Here is a 26,163-nt window from a genome sequence, read left to right as displayed (position 1 = left end):
TAACCATCTCTTTTGCTTACAATGCAAAATTAAAAACTTTGAGTAAGAGTTTCAACGAATGCAAAGTTGGAGAGGTCTAGGGAAGGGAGGAGCCTTAATCAGAAGAAACCTTGCCAGGAAATCTGTGGCTTTTTATGAATGGCGAGGCCCCACAATATAAAAGGGGGACACAGTAGGTGAAGGTCTACACAACAGGGGCTTGCTCTTGCAAAACCAAACCACAAGTCCGACTCAACGAAGAAGGCAGAGCTTCGCCATGCACAGCTCAGCACTGCTCTGTTGCCTGATCTTCCTGGCCGGTGCGGCAGCCACCCAAGACCACGGCACCCCATCTGAGAACAGCTGCACCCACTTCCCAGCCAGCCTGCCCCACATGCTCCGAGAGCTCCGAGCTGCCTTCGGCAGGGTGAAGACTTTCTTCGTGAGTATGATGCCCTCCTGTCCTTCCTTCCTCCCTGGCACTGCCTGACAAGGCATTCTGCGGGAGCTTATAAGAACCTCCTTTTCATTCACCTCCACCCCTAGCACCCATTTCCCCCCCAGACTGAAATTCTTAAGAGTCCTTGGTCAAGCTGTGGGTTCAGCGAGTCAATCTAAGCCCTGGTGATGCAGCAGATTGTGCAGGAAAGGCTGCCTTAAAAAATGGAAATGCACTATCTCTCCTATGCTTGGAAATTTGTATAAGATTCCTCTGGAGCTCAATACCTCATAGGCTGGGAGAGATCATGAAGGGTCTGATTGGAGGTGAAGATGTTCCCCATACTCTGTGGCAGGGAAACATAAGTTGCCTCAGCTTTGAGGGCTTCCAGAACCTGAAAGACTGGTGGTTTGGGGTCGCACTGTACAGGAGGGAAACCTGCGTTAGGAGATTCTTCCCACTCCCGGAGACTTTCCGGCGCTGCAGCTGGAGGTCAGCAGCGGGGAGACAGAAAAGCAAAGGGCGCAGAGGGGTTGGTATGGGGGCCCTTGCACATATGACACAGTTCTGCAAAAAGACCAGGACCCAGGCAAGCTTCTACCTTACCTTCAAAATCAGCCAGATTTTTTTTAAAGAACTTGATCCCAAGGGGAAGGACCTGATTTAACTAAGGATGCCAGCACTGTTGAGTGTCCTGTATTGAAAGCTCTCCTTTCCATCTTGGGGCCAGGTCTGCATTAATTAAAAATCAAAAACTCTCTAAAAAAAAGGGCATGAGAAAGAGAGTCACGGTCAGTGTTTCCCCAAACCTTGGGTTCATCCTCCTTGTGTTCTTCTTGCAGCAAATGAAGGATGAGCTGGACAGCTTGTTGTTGACCAGGTCTCTGCTGGAGGACTTTAAGGTGAGAGCTGGGGTGGGTGTGGGGGTGCGCTGTGCAGCGTGACTAAGGGAGGCTCTGCGTCTCGCCTGCAAGGAGCTGGGTCTGCTTCCTTCACTTCGAAAAGGAGAAGTGGGAAAATCTTAACTCAGCACACAGCCAGCACCCGGGGGTGGGGTTGTTACCAAGGGTCTGGTCCTGGGGGGAGGTGGCCACTTAAGAGGGTCCCTGGGGACAAAGCTGTCCTCTCATGCAGTAGCCCTTCCTCCTGGGTCACCACCCACCCTGGCTTCCGCCCTCAGGGTTACCTGGGTTGCCAAGCCTTGTCGGAGATGATCCAGTTTTACCTGGAGGAGGTGATGCCACAGGCTGAGAACCACGGCCCCGACATCAAGGAGCACGTGAACTCCCTGGGGGAGAAGCTGAAGACCCTGAGGCTGAGGCTGCGGCGCTGTGTGAGTAGCAGACCAGCTCTTTCCCCCACAGTCAGCTCTCTCTCCTCTGGGCTCTTCCGGAAACATCCTCTCCAAACCCGGTTCACACCCGGGGACACAAAGACGTGGGCCAACAGGTCCTCCCTCCCTCTGGGCAGGCACTGAAGTCCCATCTCTTGCTCATTTCTCTGTGAGCAGGGGGGGTGGTGGCTGCTAGGCATTTACATGTGAAGATTTGCAATAGCTTTCCTGTTATTTGTGAGTCATTTGTGGGTTATTAGCTATTCTCCTCTCTCTGCATGAAAGGGGCCCAGAGCTTCAGTCAGGGCTCCCTCATCCCTGGGGACCTAGGCCCTAGGCCCCGCAGGAGGGGCCAGAGCTGAGGGTCCCGGGAGAGGAAACTCCATGTTCCTCTTCTTAACCTTTTGAAAACAGAGCTTTAAGTGGGGCCCAACTGACTGACGGGATTTTTCCTGGCATTCTCCAGGGACCAGGGGGCTGCTTGGCCCCATGCTAGTGTTGATGAATAATCCCCCAGGATCGTTTATTTCTCCAACTGAAATGATACCCTCGCCGCTGGTTTCCTTTGTTCTCTCGCTGATGTTGAGAAATCAGTTGGGCTCTATTTGTAGCAGAGGACCGTGCAAGGGGTTTGGCTGGCAGGGCTGAGACTGTGTCTCTGCTCCTCGGGGACTTAGAAATGGTCCTCGTGGCTGGGCCTGAAGGAGGGGGCCAGGACAGAAGCAGGAAAGGACAGAAGGGCCGGCCCAGCACTCTGACCGGCACTGGGACTTGTCCAGGAGGCAACTCCTAGACCTGGGTGTTAGATGCAGCCCTGCAACAGCTGGGAGTAGCTCCTAGAGAAACACAGGTCATCTCCCTGGGCTGTGTTTCTTCTCTGTCTGCTGGGGAAGGAGGAGGTAGGCTCAGTCCTCCCAGGAGCTGGAGGGTAGGCATTCAAGATGAGTCTGGCCTCTTCCTGCTCCCAGGTTGTCCCCCAAGCACGATGGACCCGGCCCCAGGCGCCAGTGTTGTTCACACTTTCTCTTTCCTTCCACAGCATCGATTTCTGCCCTGTGAAAACAAGAGCAAGGCAGTGGAGCAGGTGAAGAGTGTCTTCAATAAGGTGAGCCTGGGATGCTGGCAGGGAGGGTCTGGGGACCATGACCTCTGCCTGCTCCTGAGGGGCAGAGGTTGGCAGGTGCTCGGCAGGCCCTGAACGTCACTCGAAGGGAGTGTGGGAACCCGACAAATGGTGTGACCTCCTCAGCCAGTGAGGAGCTGCCGCCTCGGTTCTGTTTGTTTTCTGTGAAGTGCCTTTGGGGGTTTCTAAATGACTGCTCCCTGCCTTTGCAGGGCTGTGGGTTGGGCTGGCCAGCCAGCTGTGAACACAGTGGGCTGGGTGCTGGGGAGAGTGACAGAGGAAACAGAAAGTAGCTTATTGGGAATCTAGTCTGAAGCCACACGTGCAGGAAGCCGACACGTGAACGCACACTTACAAACACACCCGGGGTGCAGCCTGAACTCCCCCAAACTCAGAGCAGGAAGCAGAGTTCTCCCTTATCTGAACGTGGTCCCCCTCTCTTTCCATCTGCCAATCACACCTCCCAAGGTGCCTGAGCACGTCAGCTCTCAAACCAAGTGGGGTTTCACGCTGCCAACTGTCCGTGAATTCTTCTCCCACATCACCCAGAGCTGTGGGGCCTATCTCCTCTTCCATGCGCTGGAGAGAGACACTGGGCAGGGTTCCAAGATGAGAGGGCATGAATCCCGCGACAGGAGGCCAGAGAGCGGGGCTGGACCTGTTCAATCCATGGATGGGGAAACATAAACAAAAAAAGGCTCCTTTCTCTCCTTCTCTCACTGTCTTGCTTTCAAAGTGGTTCCTCTGTTTTTTCATCAAATTTTGAATAAGCATCATGTGAGCACATGACCTTTAAAATTGTTGAAAAGGCACCATTTGAAAGACTATGCTTTGCAAAGCGAATGTTCCTCTTGCTGCTTGCTGGCTGTGGTCCAGGCCAATGCACAGCCTTTCCTGACAACAAGGCGTATCCCCAGGTCCCCAGGGTCTGTCCTTCATTTCCCAATACGAGAGAGCTAGTGCAGCTTCTGGGCCCCAGGGTCATGACCATCCAAGCGGGGGACCCACCTACTTGCTCAGCTGGGGTTTTCACTAAACATTTCTTATCTCCCGACACAGCTGCAAGAGAGGGGTGTCTACAAAGCCATGAGTGAGTTTGACATCTTCATCAACTACATAGAAGCCTACATGACAAAGAAGATGAAAGACTGAAGCATTCCAGGGAAGAAACCATCCAGGTTGGAGACTCTACTAGACTCTAGGACAGAAACGAAAGATCTTCGAACTCTGATCCAGGGTTCTGGGAGAGTAGAACCAGCTCCCTGGAAAACCCTATTGTACCTCTCTCCTAGAATATTTATTACCTCTGATACCTCAACTCCCATTTCTATTTATTTACTGAGCTTCTCTGTGAACTATTTAGAAAGAAGCCCAATAGTATACATTTTTTTCGGTATTTATTATTTTCACCTGTGTTTAAGCTGTTTCCATAGGGTGATATCCTATGGTATTTGAGTATTTTAAGAGAAATTATAAGTTATATAAGGAAAAAAAGTGTTCCTTGGGAAGCCAACTGCAGCTTCCATCCCAAGCCTAACCACACTTGACAGCTGTTGGGCTGTTTTCCCTGACCTCCCTACAATTTCTCTTGTCCCTGAGCCTGGGGCTCCCGGAGTGTGAAAAAGACTCTCATGCTCTTAGGAAGAGAAACTAAGTTAATATTCCAGTGGCTCTGAGGGATTCCCCAGAGCTCATTCCCCAACCACTTCATTCTTGAAAGCTGTGGCTGGCTTGTTATTTATAACAACCTAAAATTGGTTCTAATAGAACTCAGTTTGAACTAGAAGCAATTCAATTCCTCTGGGAATGTTAAACAGTGTTTGTCTGTCTTCATAGCAGATTTTAATTTTGAATAAATAAATGGGTCTTAATAAAATCATGTTATGGTGTCAGTTGACTTCTGTCTGGCCAAAAATGGTCCCTCAAAGTTTCCAAGATCAAAGGGAATAGATGAATGTATTCTACATTCCAGAGAAAGAAAGCTACCCTCTCCCGGAAAAAAGGGAAGCCTCCAAATCTGATCAGGGAAAAGCTGTTACCCCTTCAAAAGCCAATAGCAAAGACCACCAAATTCTTCCCATAAACTCAGTCCCTTAAAGAATCATCCTTCATGATGGTGCTGATTTTCAAGGCTAAGGGTGAGAATCTGTCCATACCAACAATTTAAAAGCAAAGCAGAGGAAGTTTTCCCGTATGTTTTGGGTTTGGGTGGTTTTTTGTCTTGTTGTTTTGTTATTGTTGTTTGCTTCTTCAAGTTCCAAAGTTCCAGGGGTGAATATTAATTTGCCTGGGTTATTTTGAGGATTTAGATAAAGTGCCGCATGTCTCTGGACACTAGCAGATAGTCCCAGTGCACGTAGTTGGCTGCGATTAGTAGTCACACCTAAAATTTTCTACCAAATCCCCCTGGAGCTGAGATCAGAGGCAACTGGGCAGACCCAGTAGAGTGGAATATAAGCAAATGAGTCCACTTGATAGGCTACCCGAGGATTCAAGCTGCTGCATCTCTGTTCTCCCTTGAGCCACCAGGCAAATGTGAGACAGGCCGCTGACTGCGGTCTGTTGGGAGGGGCATGGTGGCTGGGGAAGCCCTACTCAAAGCCCCATGACTTGAGGTGGAGAAGGGAAAGAATGGGCTGAGTAAACACTGATCCCCTCACACTCTGCCCAGACAGCCCCGGTCGGGGGGATGGTGGGATCCGAGTGGCTGTGGTCAGTTTTTCAGTAAGACCTGACTCACTTCGGTTAAAGTAACCATAGGAAGGAAGTGGGAAGCATCAAAGCTGAAATTCTGAGATGAAAGATTAGGGTTAAGAACAGAGGCTACCAGAAGATAATGAGAGAGGGAGGAAGGCTCTCTGTACTGAAATGAAGCCCCTCAGTCAGGACGGTTCCGGTGGTTCAGGGCTCTCTGTCAGGCAATGCACCCTGACTTTGGTTTGAGGTTGGCACCTCACGTGAGGGAAGTGGGCATCTGAAACCAATAGACAGAAACTCACCTGGAGAAGCCACATAGCTGATAAGATGCTGATGAAAACTACAATTTCTTGAGCACTTTTTTTGAGTGAGTCAGTACTAGGCATGGATACTGTACATGGTATTTTATTGCTATTTTCTATAAGAGGGGACTGATGCTCAGAAATGTTGACAGGGCTCGGCCACATGGGTGATGTGGAGAACGGACAAGTGAGAATAGCAGCATAAAATGCCTTTCCCATTGTATCAATTACCTATTGTTGACCCCAAATTTAGCAGCTTAAAACAACAGACATTTATTATCTCTCGGTTTCCATAGACCGGAAATCTTGGAGCGACAAGGGTCTCTAATGAGGCTGGAGTCAAAGTGGCAGCCAGGGCAGCTATCACTTGAAGTCTTGACTGGGACGGGACAATTTACATCCATGACGGCACGTTCACAGGGCTGTTGGCAGGAGCCTCAGTCCCCCACTGGCCATTAGCAGGTGGCCTTGGCTCCTTGCCACACGAGCCTCTCCACACGGCTTCTTGGGTGTCCTCACGACATGGCAGCTGTTTTCATTAGCCAGAGATCTGAGAGAGCAAGGGGGAAGCCATGGTACTTTTAGACCTAATCTCAGAAATCTCATACCATCACTTTTGCCACATTCCATTTGTTAGAAGTGTGCTGGTAGGGTTAGCCCGTATTCCAGGGGAGAGGAATTAGATTCCACCTTTTTTTTTAAATTAATTAATTTGTTTATTTTTATTTATTGGCTGCTTTGGGTCGTTGTTGCTGTGCGTGGGTTTTCTGTATTTGCAGAGAGCAGGGGCTACTCTTCATTGTGATGTGCAGGCTTCTCATTGCAATGGCTTCTCTTGTTGTGGAGCATGGGCTTTAGGCACAGGCTTCAGTAGTTATGGCACATGGGCTCAGTAGTTGTGGCGCTTAGGCTTAGTTGCTCCACAGCATGTGTGATCTTCCCGGCCCAGGGTGCGAACCCGTGTCCCCTGCGTTGGCAGACGGATTCTTAACCACTGTGCCATGAGGGAAGCCCAGATTCCACCTTTTGAAAGGAGGAGTATCAAAGCATCTGAGGACATGTTTTAAAAATACTACATCCTTCTAAGAATTTAGAAGAAATTGCTTTGAGCCGGTTGGCACATCAGACTCCTGGATTGGTGAGCAGAAGGGGAGGATTCGGGTGGGCATCAGAGTGCATGCATGGGTCAGCATCGTGGACACTGCCCTCCTTCAGTTCTCTCTTATAGGCTCAGTCTAATGTAGTTACTTCTCTGAGCCTCAGTGTCTCATCTGGAAAAGTAGCAAAACTTCTTTCCCTTTTTTCAGTGTTACAGATTGAATGTGTCCCCTCACAATGCATATGTTAAAGCCCTAACCCCCATTGTGATGGTATTTGGAGATGGGTCCTTTGGGAGGTAACTAGGATTCGATGACGTCATAAGTCTGGGGTCCTCATGGTGGGATTAGTGCCCTCATAAGGAGATACCTAGACAACTCATGCATGTGTGCCCTCTCTCGGCGCACACCACCCCCCATCCTTCCAAGCACAAAAAAGGAGATCGTGTGAGCACCCAGTAAGAGGGCAGCATGCATCGGCCAAGAGAAGAGGCCTCAGAATGAAACCTACTTTGCTGGCACCTTAATCTTGGACTTCCAGCCTCCAGAGCTGTGAGAAAATTCATTTCTCTTGTTTAACACACTCACCCTCTGGTATTTTGTTGTCTCAGCCTGAGCTGACTAATATACCAGGTGTGATATAAGAGTCAAATGGAATGTCAGGTATGAAGGTGTACATTCTGGATAAGAAGTGTACAAATGAGGTTTGGATGGGGATTTTTTTTGTCAAATCTTTGTTCTCTAAGAAGGTCAACCACCTCATCTCCTCCTTTGTCCATTGGCCCGCCACAGCAGAGTCTGGTTGTCAGTGGAGAATGAGAATCTCTATCTGTCTGTAGTCCCGGGTGCTGCGGTGAGGAGCGTGGGACCAGTGAGAGGAGCTCTCCAAATCTGTGATGACAGTGTGGTTACCCTATCTGGCCACTGACAGAATTAGACAGAGAGAAAGCAAATGAGTCCTTCCATCCTGGGAGTGAGTCACAATCTGGAAGGAAGGGAATGAGATCAGAGACGAAAAGAAATAGGAAAGAGGGAGACTGGCCAGATGGCAGAAGCTGCCCATTCAATGGCATGTTTCCCCTCAAAATGCTTGTGTGAGTGGTTTAATTATGGAACATGGGGACCAAGCCTGGGATGAGTTAGGGAAAAGCAGACATGACACTACAAGGAAATAGGAGCTGGGTCATAAGAACATATACCCAGAATTTTAAATGGCAGGAAGATCTCTGAGCTTGCATCAGCTACCGAACTGTTTACAAAATGAACCAGTCAACTCTGCATTTCTGAGCAGTTGGTGGTCCCAGGTGATATGTGTCACATTATTCAATATTCTTTTTAAGCACTAACTCACTCAGTGACTTTGGAAGTTTTAAGTACCCTGTCTGGGTTCAGTTTCCTCAATAATAAAGTAAGGAACTAGGTCTGGATCAGTGGTTTCCAGCTGGGGCCATTCATGTGGGTTCTTGAAGGCACTCATGGTTAGAGTGAGGATTGTCTTTGAATAATTTCCAAAATTTAGAAGAGCCTAGTGGAAACTGTACATTTGTCACCCCTATCTCTCATAAGTGTGTACAGCCTCAAAAAAAAAAGCACTGCTGAATGCTGGGCTGAAGTAATATCCACTTTGTATGGAAAAACAGGTTACCTCTTGCTGATTGGAAGCTCTACTTGGTAATTATGTATTACATCTTTGATTAAAGAACTCAGAAAATGGAATTATTTCCTTGAAAATAATTTAACCAGCCAAAATAGTTTAAAATACAGAGTCTCTGAGGAAAATTAATCCCAGCAGTCCCTTGTGGTCAAAAGCTTTGAAACCACTAACTTCCCTTCAAGCCCAAAGTTCCTAATTCCAGCATCAGATTCCTTCAGTAAGCCAGACCCCTTCCCCCTTGGACCCTCCTCCAGGACGTATTCCTTTGTCTGCAAGGTTTGCACTGGGAATTTTCCAAACAGCATCTTAGTCATCTGCATGTCATCAACAGCTCCCCTCTCCAAGCAGGGTTGAGCAGCCACAGAGCCCTGAGCTTCCAGGAGCTCGACACTCTTGCTGGAGAGGACCTGGGGGAGATAAAAGACCTGAGGGAAAGTAACACAAATTACCCCTTATTCCATAGCACAGGGATGACATGTACAGGCTCTAGAATCTGCTAAACCTTGGCTCCTAGCTACATGGCCTTGAAACATCACCCACCTCAGTATTATGTATAATATAGAGAAAATAATCATACCTTTAAGATGTTGTTGTCATAAGAAATAAAGGCACAGATACATGTAAAGCACAGAATAAATACTTAATTAAAGCAGCTCTACCCCTTAGACATTTGGAAAAATGCTCCTGTGGGACCAGATGGTAAGATCAGTGCTAACACCATGAAAAACAGCTGGACACACCTTGTGTGCCAATCACTAGACCTGGACTTTCATTATAATGTCTTCTGCCTCCCTACCCACCATGTCTAAGTGGAAAGCAAAAATGGACCATCCCTGCACTTAAGAGGGAGAAGGGGAAATATTTTTTTGAGTGCCTGAAGTTGATCTCAGAAATACTTAGCTTGATGAAGTTAAAAAATATACATATGAATTACAACCCACTGCTTAACGCAAATGCCTGTTTCCATTCAGAGCAATAATAGTTGCACATAACATTAAATATAGATTAGATTAACTATGCAGAAAGCTTTCTGAGTTTTGTGCATACATGTTCATCATTATTGCTTATGTGTCAACAACCTGAAAAATGAGACAGCCTACTAATCTGCTTTTTCCCTTACCATGATTCAAGAAAACTCTTTCTTTTCCCCCTGAGATCAAGAAGCCATTGTATAACAGAGCCTAGAGTTTGTCCCATATACAACCTAGAATGTCAATGTCTATTTGAAGACATCTTCCTGGATTCTGTGGAGGAGGAGGATATCATTTCCTCAACTGGATCCTATCATATCTCTCCACCCGGGCTGAATTAGTAACTGAGGTTAGCATGCAGCATAAATAACTAATCAATCTCCTTACAAAATCATCTCTATATGCATATGTGACAAGGATGAGATTCAAATAAAAACAGAGGCAGACTGGCTTCTCCCTGGACTTTGCCTCCAATCAGAGGCATTATGAGATGTACATTTATTCACTCAGAACCTACTATGCTCTAAGTACCATGTTGGGTGCTGAAGAAAAAGCAGTAAATAAGACAAACACAGAATCTACCCTCATGGATTTCATAGCTAGGGGTGGAAACAAACATTACAAGGTTAACAACACAATTTTATTATAATTGTGATATCTACTAAATAAGAAGTAGGAGCTTTTAAAAGAGCAACTCACCTAGACTCAGGGTTAGGGGGAAGCTTCCATGAGAAGCTGACATTCAGCTGGATGTGAAGAATGAGTGGGAGTTGCCCAACAAAAAGGGAGGTGATGAGAACTGTAGCAGAGAGAGCCACATATTTAAAGACCTGTTAGAACTGCAGAGAACAGGAGGAGGAGGTATCTCCGAAGCAGGGGTAGATTTGTACTGGTACTAATTTGTAGTGATAGCCAGACCCCAGGCCCTCTTCAGGACCCTCTGACCTCTCCATCCCCTCTCATGTTCTGAGGCCTGGAAGCAGGACAGAACTTAAACTGTTTAAGGAAACAAAAAGTGAAGCACAACAAGAGATGGATACCACACATGAGGGATAGAGATATAAGATGAGCTGGACGCAATGGGCAGGGTTAAAATTTTTAGACTTTAACCTAAGAGCAAAGGGAAGCCATAGAAGGCTATTAAGCAGAGAGGAAAACATATATCTTCTGAATGAAACCAGTTAGTGGCCACTTGTTAGCAGTCCAGACGAGAGGAAATTGCAGTCTGGACTACAGTGGTAAGAAATAGGAATTGAGAGAAGTTCAAGTGATCAGATACTCAGCAACTACTTAGATGAGAATGGTGACAGCAGATGATGACCAAAATGAACCTCAGGTTTCTGGCCTGAACAACTGGGTAGAGAAGAAGCCGGTTTGGAGGGGAAGGTGATACACTCTACGTTGGCCCCATTGAGTTGGAGGTACCTCTGAGACTTGAATGAATATGTGCCCAGAGTGGTCAGCTGGACAGAGAGATGCCGTCTGGAGATAAAGCACAGTAGGCTGGGTGTCATTGCTATAGAGATGGAAAATGAAATCATGAGGCTGGAGAAAATCACCAAGGGGAAGAGTGTAGAATGACAAGAGAAGAGAGCCTGGAACCAGGTCCCAGAGAAGACATATATTTATAATTCAGAGCAGAAGATTCTGAAAAAACAACTTGAAAGAGTGACCTGAGTGGTAAAAAGAAATTCCAGGAGAGAGTGGTATCCCTGAGGACAAGGAAAGGAACCATTTCAAGGAAAAAGAAGTAGTCGGCTAGATAAAATGCTATTGGGAGATCAAGTAAGATCAAGACAAAACAGCCCCTGCTGGACATAGCAAGTAGGGGTACTGGTGACTTTATCAAGAAGAGTGCAGGGGAGTAGCACTGAGATAGGAGATAGATGGAGTTGTATAAACGGGAGGGGGAAAAGTGGGGTGACAAGTGTGGACAGCTCTTTCAAGATATTGGGCCAAGAGAGGAGGAAAAGAAGTTGAAGACAGAGGAGTGAGATGGGAGAACTGGTGAAGACAGATTCTTCAGAAAGCAGGAGAGTGTAGGATGCAGGTAAAAGGAACGGGGGCTTTTGAAAGGAGGAGGAACACCTCCATTGAATAACAGGAAGGAAGCAGGGACAGTAAGCAGTTTGGGTTGAAGATTTGTTGGCAGGAAGTTGAGGTTGTTTCCACCAGATGGTTTCTATTTTCTCTGAAAAGGGTGAATAAGGACAAAAGAATGCAAGGAGGTTTGAGGAGAGAAACAAAGATCTGAAATGATGCTGGCAAAAATGTGGAAAGCGAACAATTCTCGAGAAAAGAGGCAGATTTCCAGGCAGCGTTGAGCCCAGTTGCAGTAGGTGAGCATGAATTGAAGTGGTCTGCTAGGTTGTATAATGTTTCTCAGGATTCTCTTGGCAGCCTGGGTGAACATAGAGGAGGTAGAATTGTTTTGCCCCATGAGTATCACAAAAGGACAAGGGGGAGAGGACGCTGAGAATATAGGTAAGAGCCTGATTGGAAAGATGGATCCAGGATTCAATGTTGAATAATGAGGGAAACGAAGATAGGAGAGAACTGATAAGAAAGGATGATGTAGATAAACCAGGCAATAGACTGAAGGTTCTACTAAGATCAAGGAAGAGTTACAGTGGTAGAATCTGAATCACCAAGGTGAGGAGGCAGTGGCCAGGGTAGAAAGACTAAATGAGGAGATTTTGGAGGTGGGGCAGCTTTGAGAAATGACAAAGTCCAGACTATAACCCTTAGAGCAGATGGCTAGGTAAAGGCAGAGGAAAAGCTCATTGGAAATATGGAAGTCATGGAGTTGAAAGGCCACATTTTAGATAAGACATCTGCAAGGGCACCAAAGCTCTTCAGGCTCACGGCAGTAGAAGGGAGGTCGTAGAAGACACTACAAGGAAGAGTATGAGATAGGTGCTCAAATCATTTGAATGAAATGAGAGAATGAAAGCGAGAGGAGGAAGAGGTTTGAGCGTCCAGGAGCATCTCATGGATTCTTATTTCCACATAAATACAGTTCTCAGAGTTTCATACACTGGACACGTGATGATTTTAGATTTTCCAACTCTTAGAGGAGAACAGATCTAGATTTCTTAGAAGATTCCCTCATATAGATTTCTAGGACTTTCCTAATAAATTAAAGGACCAATATATGTGTAAATGTATCTCACCAGACTGAAGTCATTTTTACGTCAGAAAAATAACAATGTTCAAGCATTAACCACACGCAGCCCTGGAGTCACTCAAATCAAGAAGCATGTATTTTTTGCCAAGATGAATCATCATCCAATGACACATCCAACTGGGAACCTCCAGAGACAGATCTTTCCTCTGACGTGCAGGTTCTTTACCCTTCAAGTCTCTTCTATCTCACATATTATCATTGGGCATCAATCTTTCCTACACAACAGGAGAATAGAAAATCACCATCAAGTAAGTGTTTTCCCAAGTATAATTTGTCTGTTGATGAAAAGAGAAGGCCCCATGAAAACAACAATGCAAAATCCAGTCTCTTCCTCTGATGTTTGGCTCAACACTACAACCAGTAATTCTCCCATCTTCACTTCGGCTGAGGCATCCAAGCATCAAACATTTTGAGTTGCAGTCTAGAGAAGAGAGGAGGAAAACTGTCTAAATCAGTGCTCAGTGTGACCTGAAGACCAGTGTTTGTCCACCAACAGTGACCAGACTGTGGCAAGGGAAGGAAAGAAAGGAAGAGTAAGTGCTTAAAAAACTTTATCGCAATTTGACAGGGTATTTTGGGGATTATTAGATTGAATCATTAAAATGGGGTTTGCATTTTGTATATTTTTATAATTTTTTATTTCATTTTCCTAGTAATTTTTATTATTGTATTTTATTAAAATGTTGATCCATAATGGATTGGAATTTTTTCTTCAGTCTGGTTCTTAGCCAAAGACAGTTTGAGAAACAAGGTTCTAAATCACACACCCAAACCTATTCCCAGACCCATGGAAACTCTAAATTAGAAGAAAGAGGTAGTGAGATACAAATGCTACAAATACAAGATACATGCACCCCAATGTTCATCACAGCATTATTTACAATTGCCAAGACATAGAAACAACCTAGGTGTCCATCAACAGATGAATAGATAAAGAAGATGTGGGGTGTGTGTGTACGTGTGTGTGTGTGTGTGTGTGTGTGTGTGTGTGTGTATACACTATTTAGCCTTAAAAAAGAATAAAATAATGCCATTTGCAGCAACATGGATGGACACAGAGATTAGCATACTAAGTGAAGTAAGTCAGACTGAGAAAGACAAATATCATATGATATCACTTCTATGTGGAATCTAAACTAGAAATGAATTTACTTACAAAACAGACACAGACTCACAAACATAGAAAACAAACTTATGGTTACCAAAGGGGAAAGCGGAGGGGGTAGGATAAATTAGGAATTTGGGGTTAATAGATAAACACTACTATATATAAAATAGATAAATAATAAGAGCCTACTGGGAATTCCTTGGAGGTCCAGTGGTTAGGACTCAGCACTTTCACTCCTGGGAACCAGGTTCAATCCCTGGTCAGGGAACTAAGATCCTGCAAGCCATGGGACACAGACAAAAATATATAGATAACAAGGGCCTACTGTATAGCACAGGGAATTATATTCAATATCTCGTAATGACCTACAATAGAGAAGAATCTGAAAAAAAAATGTATATATATAACTGAATCTCTTTGCTATATACCTAAAACTAACATAATACTGTAAATCAACTATATTTCTCTTAAAAAAAATAGGACAAAGGGGAAGCTGGGATGAAGTGAGAGAGTAGCATAGACATAGATACACTACCAACTGTTAAATAGATAGCTAGTGGAAAGTTGCTATATAACAAAGGGAGATCAACTCATGATGGGTGATGTCTTAGAGGGCCAGGACAGGGAGGGTGGGAAGGAGTCATGGGAGGGAGGGGATATGGGGATATGTGTATAAATACAGCTGATTCACCTTGGTGTACTTCAAAAACTGGTAGAAGAGTGTAAAGCAATTATATTCCAATAAAGAGCTTAAAAAAATAGAAATACACATATACTTAGACTAACCAATTTCAAATCCCCACTCTACCACTTTCTGTTGACCTTGGGTAAATTGGCTAATCTCAATTCCTTATCTGAAGGTAAGGAAAACAGTCCCTGCTTTGCATATTGAGATGGGGATTACGTGAAATACTGTGCTACTGGCCTAGCACAATACCAGGCCCGCAGTAAGGATGGTGAATTACCTTAAATACCATGGGGTTGAGCCCACAACCCATTGCTCCGGTGAGAGTCTCAGGCCCCAGCAATGTACCAACCACAGGTACCCTAGCATAGGCAGCATGTCCTGACAAGGACCCCAGCTCAGGCAAGCCAAGTGGTACTGGCCAGGTCCTCTCTCCCTTTTCTCTATTAAACCTAAAGAACTTAGCCTCCTAACTAGGAAGGAAATGTGGTGTCTGCCGCTGGCTGTCATTCTCCCCTTCTCTCATGATAAAGAGCTTATGCATCTTTCCCACATCTGCCTTTCTCACAGGGCTCTAACATCTCGCCCCCTTTCTCTTGAGGTAGAACCTCCTTTACAGCTCTTTCCCATCCTCTAAGGGCCTTTTCAGATGATTCCTTTTCTACGAAGCCTTCTACCGCAATGGAAGACCACACTCTTATCTCCACTCATTGATCAAACCTCTGTATCACATGTTTAGACAACAGATGATAATCTGAAAGATTTTGTCTTCTAAGTATTTCCTACCAACTTGACATTCCCACATTTTTTTCCTCTTGTATGCACTCATTAAGAGAGTCATTTCTCTCTTACACTTCATTTATTAATCCAACAAGTATTGATTGAGTTCTTCCTATATATCAGGCATATAGCAGAGAATCGGACGCGCAGCTCGCAGCCTCAGGAGGGAAGACAAGTAAACAATGACAGTGAGGAACCGAGTGTGTGTGCCTGGGCCCTGCATTGCACAACTTCGGGAGCACCATTCACACACAATACAATACAAATTTCACCCCTTGGAGTTGTGCAATGTGGCAAACCAGTCACTGATAGGAGCAAGAGTGCATCAAGAAAGGCCTCCCTACAAGAAAGGACATTTAAACGGAAACCCGAAATGTGAGTGTCAGTTAATTAGGCAAAGAGAGAAAGAAGCAGTGTGCTATGCTGAGGGAACAGCAGGCACAACGATGTGGAGGAGAAGGGGAAGGTGTGAGAGTAAGAAGAGGCAATGGAGAGAAATGAATCTTGAGAAGTAAGCAGGGATCAGGTCCCAGTTTCTACGAGACCATGTTAGGGAGGTTGACTCATATCCTAAAATGGGTGGGAATCCACTGACGGGTTTTGAGCAGGGAAATAACACGACTGTATTTGCATTCCAGCTGCTGTGTGGAAAGTAGATTAGCTGAGAATAAGACCAGAGACTGGGAGACCAATTCAAAACCTGTTACAATTACCCAAACCAAAAAAAAAAAAAAAAGTCAGACAGTGACCTGAACCAAAGTAGCAGTGAAATAAAAAGGAAATTACACAGACATACTGTGCAATCGCCCAGATGTAGCATCAATTAGATTGATGTCTGGCTGGATGTGGGCAGTGAGGGAAAGGGAGAAATCAAGGATCTCTGAGACACATCATGGTGCCACAGACTGAGGCTTGGAAACCCTGGAGGAGGCGCAGGTTTTAAAAAAAAAAAAAAAAAGCAGGAAGATGCAAATCTTCATTTGGGATATATCCAGCTGAGATACTTTACGATACCTAAGTGGAGATAAATAATTTGATTTCAGGAGACATTGCCACAGATTTTGGAGTTATCGGTATATAAATACTTACTGAGGTTGTGGGAGAGGATGTCACCTCACTCAGAAAAACTATATAGCATAAGAATAGAAGAGTTAAAGCACCGAGGGATACAGTCATTTAATGGGTGGGCTGAGGAAGAGGTATCAGAAATGGAGACCAAGGAGGAAGAGCCAGAAGGATAAAAAGAGAAATGGAGTGTGATGCCTGGAAGCCAAGGGGACCGGGAGGAGCCAAGTTCTGCTGAGAGGCCTCAGGATGCGCCTGCTGGTGAGTCAGGACTACCACTCTCCTTCCCCACGATTATCTGTCGTGATGTGGCCTCACCACTGTCTTACAGATCCCGCAGCAGGCGCTGCACCACATTGTTGGACCTCCTAGGTGTTGTGGGTTGAACCGTGTCTCCCCAAAAAAATATCTGCTTAAGTCCTAAACCCCCAGCATTTGGAATGTGATCTTATTTGAAAATCGGGTCTTTGCAGATATAATTAAGATGCAGTTATACTGAAGTAGTATGGGCCCTAATCTAATGACTGGTGTCCTTGTCACAAAAGGGAAATTTGGACACAGAGACATAAACACACAGAAAAGATGGCCACATGGAGACAGAGGCAAAATTGGAGTTATGTTGCCACAAGCCAAGGAACACTAAGGATTGCTGGCAACTACCAGAAACCAGAAGGGGCAAGGAGGAGTCTCTCCTAGAGCCTTCAGAATGCGCATGGCCCTCGTGACTCCTTAAATTTAGACTTCTAGCCGCCAGAACTGTGAGCAAATATATTTCTGTTGTTTTAAGCCACCTAGTTTATGGTGATTTTTTACAGAAGCCCTAGGAAACTAATACCCTGGGGTCAGCTAAAATCCCAATCTTTTCAATTTGAACAATGACCAAGTTACCTCATCCTCATTCTGTGTTGTACACTGAAGATTTTTACATCAAATTTATGACATGTACTCATCCAGATCTGCTTTACTCTTAGATATTTGAGACAATTGACCTAGCTTTTGGTACATGTGGCTTCTATAGCTTTGCCTAAGTTGATAGAACATGAAACATGGTGTGTCAAGGCCATAGCACATCAGATAACAAACAAGGTCCTTCTGCCTGCTAGAAATAACAGACAGCTCTAGCTTACCCAGAAATTGATCACGTAAGGCTTTCTCAGACGCCTTGATGAAATCTAGATAACCAAGTCTGCATGATGGAAGTTCAAATGTCCCAGTTCAGTGATCATATGAAACAAATAGCTTATTTAGAGCAGAAAGACTTCAAATCTGCCCTCTCCACACAAGACAGGCACCGTGTAAAAACATCTGTTCATTTTGTTGAGTGAGCCTGAATTTCTTTGACCCATTGACAATCTTGCCCCAGCCTTCAGATTTGAGGTATTTTGCCTCCCAGGCATGAGGTTAAGGCCCCTCTAAGATATGACTCTGCACCCACATCTACAAACTCTTCCTGACTCAGACGTCTCCCTAAGCACAATCATGACAAGTGGCACCTCAGCCTTAAAGGTGAAAACTTAAACAGTGAAACTTTACTGAATCCTAGTGACAGTTGCCTTCTCCTCTGCTTGCTCGCACACCATTGGTTTAATAATCTGGCATTCCTCTCCCTCCAAAGGTATAGAGAGGCAGTGGGGGCAGTGTTTCCACAGAGAAACTGGGAGTGGGAGACTGAGAAAGGAAAGAGGTTCACATATCAGGGAAAACAGATGTCACAGAATCTGAAATTTGTTAGGTAGGAAATGGAACAAATTTAACTCCATGCTTACTGCCAGAAATCAAAGCTTTAGGTGAGATCTTGAATTCATAGAGAGGAGGGAGGGTAGGGAAGTTCCTGACTTGCAGCTCTCTTGGGCTTCGGTGACCACATGACTGGAGTGTTTATTGAGTGTTTGATTTTGCTGTACTGGGTTCCTTCTTTCTCTCCCTTCCCCTATTGTTTTATAACACATAATAACTTTTTCCTCCCTCTCCTCTTACTTCCATGGGAAAATATTATGAATGAATAAAGTCATGTTAAAACAAATAAATAATCCATCATTCCAGAATCATGGCATCTTTATCCCTATGTCCTGAATCAAATGGCTTTGCTATCCACAATCTCTTTGATGGATAAGCAGTCAGCACATTCTCTCAAGCCAGAAAGGAAGAGAACCAATGATTTTTTTTTTTTTTTCAGATTTCCCAGAAGCTACTTAGGATATTAGGATGAATTAGACAGACATGATTAGAACTAGAGAGTCAGCTTTATCAACGGCTGTGTTAGTTAAGGTAATACTATAATAGCTTGCTGTGACAGATGAACCCTGAAATCTCACTAACTTAACACAATAGAAATGTATTTCTCACTCCCAGAAAGAAAGTGTGAGGAGGGGCAGCAGCAAGGGGGGTGGTGTGGAGAGATACAGATGAGAACTCTGTCCCACGTGGTCTTCCATGCTGATGGAGGTTCTGTGTTAGAGTCACCCTCAGAGACAGGATGGACCCCAAACACACCCAAAATGTAGTTCGGATGACAAGACTGATAATCTCACGCACACACACCCCCCTCTACCTCAGGAGGATATGGAAGGGTTTGTTGTTTACATAATGAGGCTTTCTGTGGGGAACAGGGCAGTTTCTCAAACAGGTCCAAGAATGGCTTGGGCGAGAGCAGGAGCTTGGGGTTTCATGAGAGTCAGGTGAGGGGACTTGCTAAGGATTCACAGGCACAGGCTGAGACCTGCACGGTTTGAACCTCCTGCCAGTGCCAAGGGAGGGTGTGCTTAAGCTTTCTTTTCAGTTTCCTGGGGGCAGAAGAGGCAAGGGGAGTGGTAGGCCCAGAGGGTGTCAGCAGTCAAACCTCAACAAAGGAATCAAATCCTTAACTCACCTTGCTATCCTCAACCTATAGCTTTCATGTTTGTCTTGCATGTCGACATGGCAACCAAAAGAGAAGATACTGAATAGAAAGGAAAACGGAAGACTGATGGGAGGTTTTCATAGGTAAGACCTGGGACTGTGGGCATTTCCTCCCTTTCCACATGCCACTGATCAGAACTCAGTCACTGAGGAAAATGCAGCCCCTGGCTGGGCAGCCGCTTGCCAGCAATGGCTACGGGAGGGGCAGGGACCTGCAGCGTAGAGCTCCCCTTGCCTGCCACAGGGGACTGCAAGCAGCAAAGGAGCTAGGTTTTGTGGGGCCCAAAGCTTAAATAAGTTGGAGGCTGTCTTCAAGAAAAAATAAATTAAAAGTTATAGGTACCAAATTAGAAAAGGGCCCGTGTAAGTCAGGACTCAGAATTGAAGCTCCGTTAGCTTCGCTGTAAAGGCCTCGCAGGGCGATTGTAAAGAGGCCACCACTTGCCACTCTTCAGCGTCACCGAGGACAAACCAAGAGGAAAGGGGTGTGGGTTCTGATCTGGCTACAGAACTCCTTCCTGTGGGGGGGGGAGGGGGGAGGGGGAGGGGGAGGGGGTAAACTCTGACTTTGGTGACAAGCTACAGAGTTCATGGAACTCCAGTCCTGATCCAATGAAAACAATGGCAAATGTGCTGTAAGAATTGGGGAAAAAATATTGTTACATATTTTCTGTTAGTGAAAACAGATAAGATGTTACCGCTTTGAGGCCACTCCCTAAAGAAATTATTTCCCTTTGGTTTTTGCTCTATATGTAGAGCTATTCAGTGGCTTGTGGCAGGGATACTTTTTAAGTAACAGATTTATAGGCGTGAAGCATGAACAACATAATTTGGTGTTCTGTGATTTCAGAAAGTTTGTAAAACAGCAGCATCCCTTTGTAGGCCTTCAGCCTTGAGGTCCTCTAATCCAGGGATGTTCTCAGAATGTCCATCATTCAACCTGTCCTCTGATGTACCTGGATAGGAGCATGTGATACAAATCAGAGAGATTTTACAGGATCTTAGGATCCCAGATGAATTGTGACGCTCTGCTCTCCCTATAGACGACAGCAGGGCTTTAAATGTCTGGATTTCAGCTCTACCCAGCCCCACTGCGTAAGAGCTTCTAGAGAATGTACTCCTCCTTACCTCCCCACTTTTCTTTTCTTTTTCCCTTGATTTTCTTATTTATTTTTATTTAGCTCTATTGAATATGGTTTTCGAAGTTTCTACTTGGAGAAAAGTGATATAAAAATAAAATATCAAACACAAATAACCAAAAATTTGTTTAAATGATGTAGCTGCTGAAATCTAGACAGACGCTAGATTATTAAAAGGAATGCTCAGCGCATCTTTTAACCCTCAGCCGTGTCCATCCACTCACCCAATATTTACTGAGCATCGTCTACAGGTCAGCTTTGCAACGGGTGTCAGGGATTGTGCCTCCAGGAGTCCACCCTACTCCAGGGGCCAAGTGTCTTCAGCGTGCCCGTCGCGGATGCACAGGTTTGTGGCTACATTGTGGCAGCCCCTGCTGGGCCTGTTGGGACTTCAGGTTGAGGAATGAGATGGGTTGGAATGGTTAGTGTGGTTACTGCCACAGGACCCACTGAGGGCAGAACAAGAGGAAATGGGTTGAAGCAGCAGCAGGAGGGATGGGGCTTTGACAGAGGGAAGGCTTCCCCTTTATCTGGGAAGGAGGAGCTGTCTCAGGAGAGCTGGAAGGAGCGAGGCACCAGCTGCCCTCCTCTGGGAGGCCTTCCCACCCCCCTCTGGGGACTGCTGGTGGCCCCAGCACGTGCTGCTCTCTCTGCCACACCCTTTGGCACTTAGTCATGTAGCGCCTGGTGTTGCCTCTTCGAAACTGTCAGGGAGGCAGGGCCTCAGTCTTTTGCTCTTTACTAGGACTTACTAGGTTCCTGCCAGAGTTCAACAAATAGGGCCTACTGTATACCAGGTGCTGGGATGTATGGGTGAATACAGCAGACCTAATTCCTGCCCTCATGGAGCTTGCATTCCAGTCATTATAAATACGTTATATCGCTTTTTAGAAGGTGATCAGATCAGGGGTGGGGGGGATTAAGTAGAGTAATTGTTTTGTGTGTACATTAGACTTCAATAAAAATGATTTTTAAAAATAAAGCCATGGAGGGGAATCTAGTGCCCAGAGTGAGGAGTGGGGGCTGGGAAGGAAGCCGGCAGTTCGGACTAGAGCTATATAAGGGGAGACGTCATTGAGAAAGTGACACATAAACAGAATGTAAAGGAAATAAGTTGTGCAGATATCTGAAAGAGAAGCGTTCCATCCTGGGGGCCGGGCGCGGGGGAGTGGTGCTGGCAGGGCAGGGAAAGGGGGGTCTGCACGGTGCCCTTCCAGTCCTCAGGTCTGTGGGCGCTGTGGCTTGTCCACGGACAAGCGGCCATGAGCCTTTCTGAGCCTCAGATCACTGCCTCCTCTTTGCCTTTGAGAAGTGTTCCAAGCAAGCTGTAAACTCCTGCTGACCATGCCAGGGTCCTGTACTACAAAGGATTGTTTTCTAGGTACTCAATCAAGTTGAGCCTCCATTTACAAATCTATAAAATGGGGATGCTAATACCACTATCTCATAGGGTTGTTGGAGGTCCAAATTCACAAGAGAACAGAAGATCACAAGGTGGGATGGGGCCTCTGAACCGCGCTGGGCGGTGCTTTCATTCACTGTGTGCCAGGAACTGAGCTAAGGGTTTACACTGATTAGCTATTTAATTCTCACAAAAGAGTATGACAAAGATGTCCTTTCTATTGCTGTTTCACTGATGGGAAATTGAGGCTTACAGAGGCTGAAAGCTTTGAGCTGGCAAGTGGAAGAGCCGGAACGTGAGCCGGATCTGTGGGAGTCCAGAGCACCGGCCCACACCACACCGCACCGCCTCTCCTGCTCAGTCTCTCAAGCCACATTGTATCTGCTGGTGTGAGCACAAAGAACCGGGTTCTGAAACCCAACCTAGACACAGCTTCTCTCACATTTCCTCTCCAGCAGCCCCAATCTCTGTGGCCTCCTGAGCTAGGATATAACCCAGTGGTTTTCACCCCCAAAGTCAGGGGCCTGATTAATTTTGTCAACTGTGGGAGGGGAGGGAGGGGGATGCATTCTTAGAACTGGGGCCGAGGCTGGGGCTGGCGGGCTCCACTTTCAGCTCATGCTAGATACCACGGGCATGGGGTTTTGAGAGAAACCCCGTGACTCACCCTCGCCTCTCACGGTCCCCGTTTAACCCAAAGGCACACCGTCTTCCCATCAGCCTCCCTCAGCCCCCAACTCTGCCTGGCTGCTAACACCCCCTCCCCCCCGCAGTGACAACCCTCCCCCCAGCTACGCATGCTGCCTCCCAGCAGGTCACTTCCCAGCACGGGCAGGGGTCCTCTGTGCAGGCTGAAGAGCCAAAGAGCCAGTGGGACCTCCGCTGCAGACCTTATAGCAGCCTTGCTCAACCAACTCAGCCACCGTTAATCACCTTTACCCAGGCAGAGAGCATGGGGGGCCAGCCCAGGACACCGCAGGAACAGTTGTCACTGCTATGAAAGGCCATGGGTCATCAGGGAGAGAGAGTTCAGGAGGAAAGGGGTCAGGGAAGGGGCAGGAAGACACATTTCCAGATTCCCAAACCCAAACTCTCCTTTTTTCAGCTGTCAACCTGCTCTCACTGAGACAATAATGACTACTGCCTACGATACACACTAAGGAGTGCCACGTGCCAGGCATTGTTTATGCTCCGGCGTCACATGACTTTAACAGTTTCTCATTTGTTCCTCACAACAACCCAAAGAGGTCAGTGATATCATTGTGATAGTCTGGGTCCTCTGAGAAGCAGATGACAAAATGGGATTAAACATGCAAGCATTTTATAAGGGGAAATGCCTTTATGAAAGAACATAAGGTGGGAGCCTGGCCAGGTAGGGAGAGCCATCAGACCATGCCTGACTCCACTGAGGAGCGAGGGAGAGGAGGCTGGGCACAGGCGTCCTGCAGGTTCCGCAGAGTTGCCGGGGAGTCCTCCAGCCAAAGTCACTAGAGCTCTGGTTCCCCCAGGAACCCACGTGCCTTAGCATCCCCGCTGAGCCCAGTCACTGGCTAGGGGCAGAAGGAGGGGAGGATGGCCTCAGTGCAGAGGCAGCAATGGGTTTCAGAGCAGGCAGCTGGGGCCCTTGGATGATTTTGCTGTCATTGGAGATCTGTGAGGCACATTCTCATAATTAATAATTAAGTATTATAAATATTAATATTTAATTAATAGTTGTGAGGTGCCACAATTATTATCCTCATTGTACTGGTTGGTAAACTGAGGCTCAGAGAGGTCAAGTCACCTGTCCATAGTGTGAACCAAGTTGAGTATAAATACAAAGACTTCTCCTGTACAGTGTGCACCTGAGTTATTGACCACCGTGTCACAAGCCTGATCTCAGACTCGGTAATCAGCAGAGGGCTGAGCACACAGTCAGTGTCCCAAAAAGAGTTTGGAGGGAAAATGTGGTTGAGCTCCTGAACAGTAGGACAAAATCCTTGTATGTCTCCTGTGTCCCCCGTAACACCTAGGACCCAGAGCCAGAGCCATCTCCTCCACCATGTGCCTTTCTTTCCCCACTTTCCCTAATCAGAGGGGCCACCCCTCCCTCGTAACCTCCCACGGCACTCGGGGCCTCTTACAGCACCTGCCAGTCTTTCTTATGTCAAAGTCATTTGCACACTTGTTCCCACCAGGGACACTCGTTTCCCAGTCTGAGGAGTGGGTCAGGTAACCTGCTCAAAGTCAAATGCCAGTAGGAGGCTGAACAAGGCTGAACCTCAGAATTATCTCTGAGCCATTCTGCCTACACACCCAAAACTTATGCAAATAACTGTAATTGAGTGAGTAGAGCTGCTGATGTGAGGAGAGGTTTTAGGAATCCCCTTGCCCCCTCCAGATCTGATTTTTCCAGTCACCCACGATGCAGCCACGGGTGTGCATCTATTGGTTTTAGGAAGTACTTCGAATGTCCTCTTATTTTCAGCTGACTTACTCTATCCTCAGATTGCCCCACTGCTGACAGAAAATCCTTTCCTGGACCTCTCATTCAGAAAGCAATATGCAAAGTGTATTCATTCATAAATCGATACTATCTTTTTGCAGTGCCTACCGAAACCTAAAATGTGTATACCCTTTGATGCAACTATTCCTCTTCTAGGAATCTATCCTACAAAAATCCTTACACATATGCACAAAGATCTTGTGCAAGATGTTTGCAACACTAACACTAACAGTTTTAAAAAAAGAAATGAGACATACATCAATAGCAGATAAGTAAATTATGATATATCTACAGTATGGAATACTTCGCAGCTGTTAAAAATGAATATGATGGTTCTGAGTTCAGTCACGGGCATCCACTAAGAGATGCTAAGTTAAAAAAGTAAGTTGCATGTCAATTAACAGGTATGAAAAAGTTCTGGAGATTGGCTGCACAATATGAGCATACTTAACAGTACTGAAGTCTACACTTAAAGATGGTGGAGGTGGTAAATTTTATGTTATGTGCATTTCACCACAATTTGGGGTGGGGGGGGGGGGTTGCACCACGCGGCTTTTGGGACCTTAGTTCCCTGACCAGGGATGGAATCCGGGCCCTGGCAGTGAAAGAGCCAAGTTCTAACCACTGGACCGCCAGGGAATTCCCGCATCACAATTTTTTTATAAAAAGCAAGTTGCTGAACAATATGCCAAATGATCCCATTTCTACTTGTTATACCTTCAAAGAAATTTCTCACCTGTGTTTCTAAGCACATATGTATATAGACAAATAATTAGAGTTTTTGGTAAGACTGGATAAAACCAAACAAAATCAAGCCATTAAAAGTAATTATTTCTGGCATAGTTGGGTGAGGAGAGGTTATAAAGAGAAAAGAATCACATTTCATTCTGTATGTATATGTAATTATGTGTGTATATAATTTCTTTGAATGATTGGACTTGCTTGTGTTAATTGTTCTTCAGATGCATTCATCCAGCCAGCAGGTACTGTGCATGCACCTTCGCTGGGTGAACTGCCATTCTCAGAACCTGGAATAGGCGGATGAGACTGGATTTCTCGCCTACCTCTTCCTTGCAGACTGGATCAGAGAATGGCTGCCCTCGTTCCACTGTGGGTGGGTGGGTGGGTGGGGTAAGAGGTAGGGTTAGAATCTCACTTTGAGGACCATTTCCGTAAAACAGGTTTCCGATCAGAAAAGGAGACAGCTGAGTGCCAGATAACCATTGGCCCTTCTAGGTCTTAGTACAAACACCAGGTCTCCCTATATCACAGGCTCCACTCACAACTAACCAAGGTCTTAGTCTCAGAGTCAGATGAGATTGTGATTTCTTTGAAAAGTAAACCTCTGCCTGGTGAATTCAGAACCACAGGCCTCCAAACCAGAGGCTAAGGCCTGGCAGAACTCAGCTCTCTCTGAACCTTAAGGCCTCACAGCCTCAGGAGGCTCTAGCTCTTTGAGGAACAAGAGACTAGCAGCTGCCAGAACTGAGAAAGGACAGAGATCACGTTTCACATGGTCCCACGCAGCAGTGGCCTGAGCCAGCAACTTGGCCTGCGCGTGGGCCAGAGCCACCCAGACTGGGGGCTCATTTGCATGACCTTTGCAGTACTTTGCATCTCAGGGCCCAGGAACACTGCTCCCCTAAGATCAGAGAGGTCGAGACCAGTGTTGGTCACACAGGGCCTGGGGGACAGAAACAAAACCTAGGGCACTAGAGGACTCAGGAAGGGAGGGGGATGGCAAAGGGGGAAAGCCAGTCCCAGTATTTCACTTGCAAATCCTGGCAGGGGTGTTGGATGGGTAGGAAACTTCACTGTC

General features: G+C 46.1%; 1 protein-coding gene across 1 annotated transcript; it reads left to right on the top strand.

Moving 5' to 3' along the window:
- Positions 1-241: 241 nt before the first annotated feature.
- Positions 242-4,331, top strand: IL10 (interleukin 10). Its single transcript, XM_057727535.1, has 5 exons — positions 242-421; positions 1,261-1,320; positions 1,599-1,751; positions 2,791-2,856; positions 3,934-4,331. The coding sequence occupies exons 1-5, from the start codon at positions 257-259 to the stop codon at positions 4,024-4,026; spliced, it is 537 nt and encodes a 178-aa protein (XP_057583518.1). The 5' UTR covers positions 242-256; the 3' UTR covers positions 4,027-4,331.
- Positions 4,332-26,163: the final 21,832 nt, after the last annotated feature.

Source organism: Hippopotamus amphibius, chromosome 3, assembly GCF_030028045.1.
Source record: "Hippopotamus amphibius kiboko isolate mHipAmp2 chromosome 3, mHipAmp2.hap2, whole genome shotgun sequence".
Lineage (NCBI taxonomy): Eukaryota > Metazoa > Chordata > Mammalia > Artiodactyla > Hippopotamidae > Hippopotamus > Hippopotamus amphibius.
The sequence above is the reverse complement of the archived record's forward strand: the minus strand, read 5'-3'. Positions and strand labels throughout refer to the sequence as shown.

What these genes read in the sequence shown, in the direction of transcription:
- IL10 (XM_057727535.1), top strand. Translation starts at nt 257, where the DNA reads ATGCACAGCTCAGCACTGCTCTGTTGCCTGATCTTCCTGGCCGGTGCG. An exon ending in GCAGGGTGAAGACTTTCTTC is followed by an intron (nt 422 to 1,260) that starts GTGAGTATGATG and finishes TTCTTCTTGCAG; the next exon opens with CAAATGAAGGATGAGCTGGA. An exon ending in TGAAGAGTGTCTTCAATAAG is followed by an intron (nt 2,857 to 3,933) that starts GTGAGCCTGGGA and finishes CTCCCGACACAG; the next exon opens with CTGCAAGAGAGGGGTGTCTA.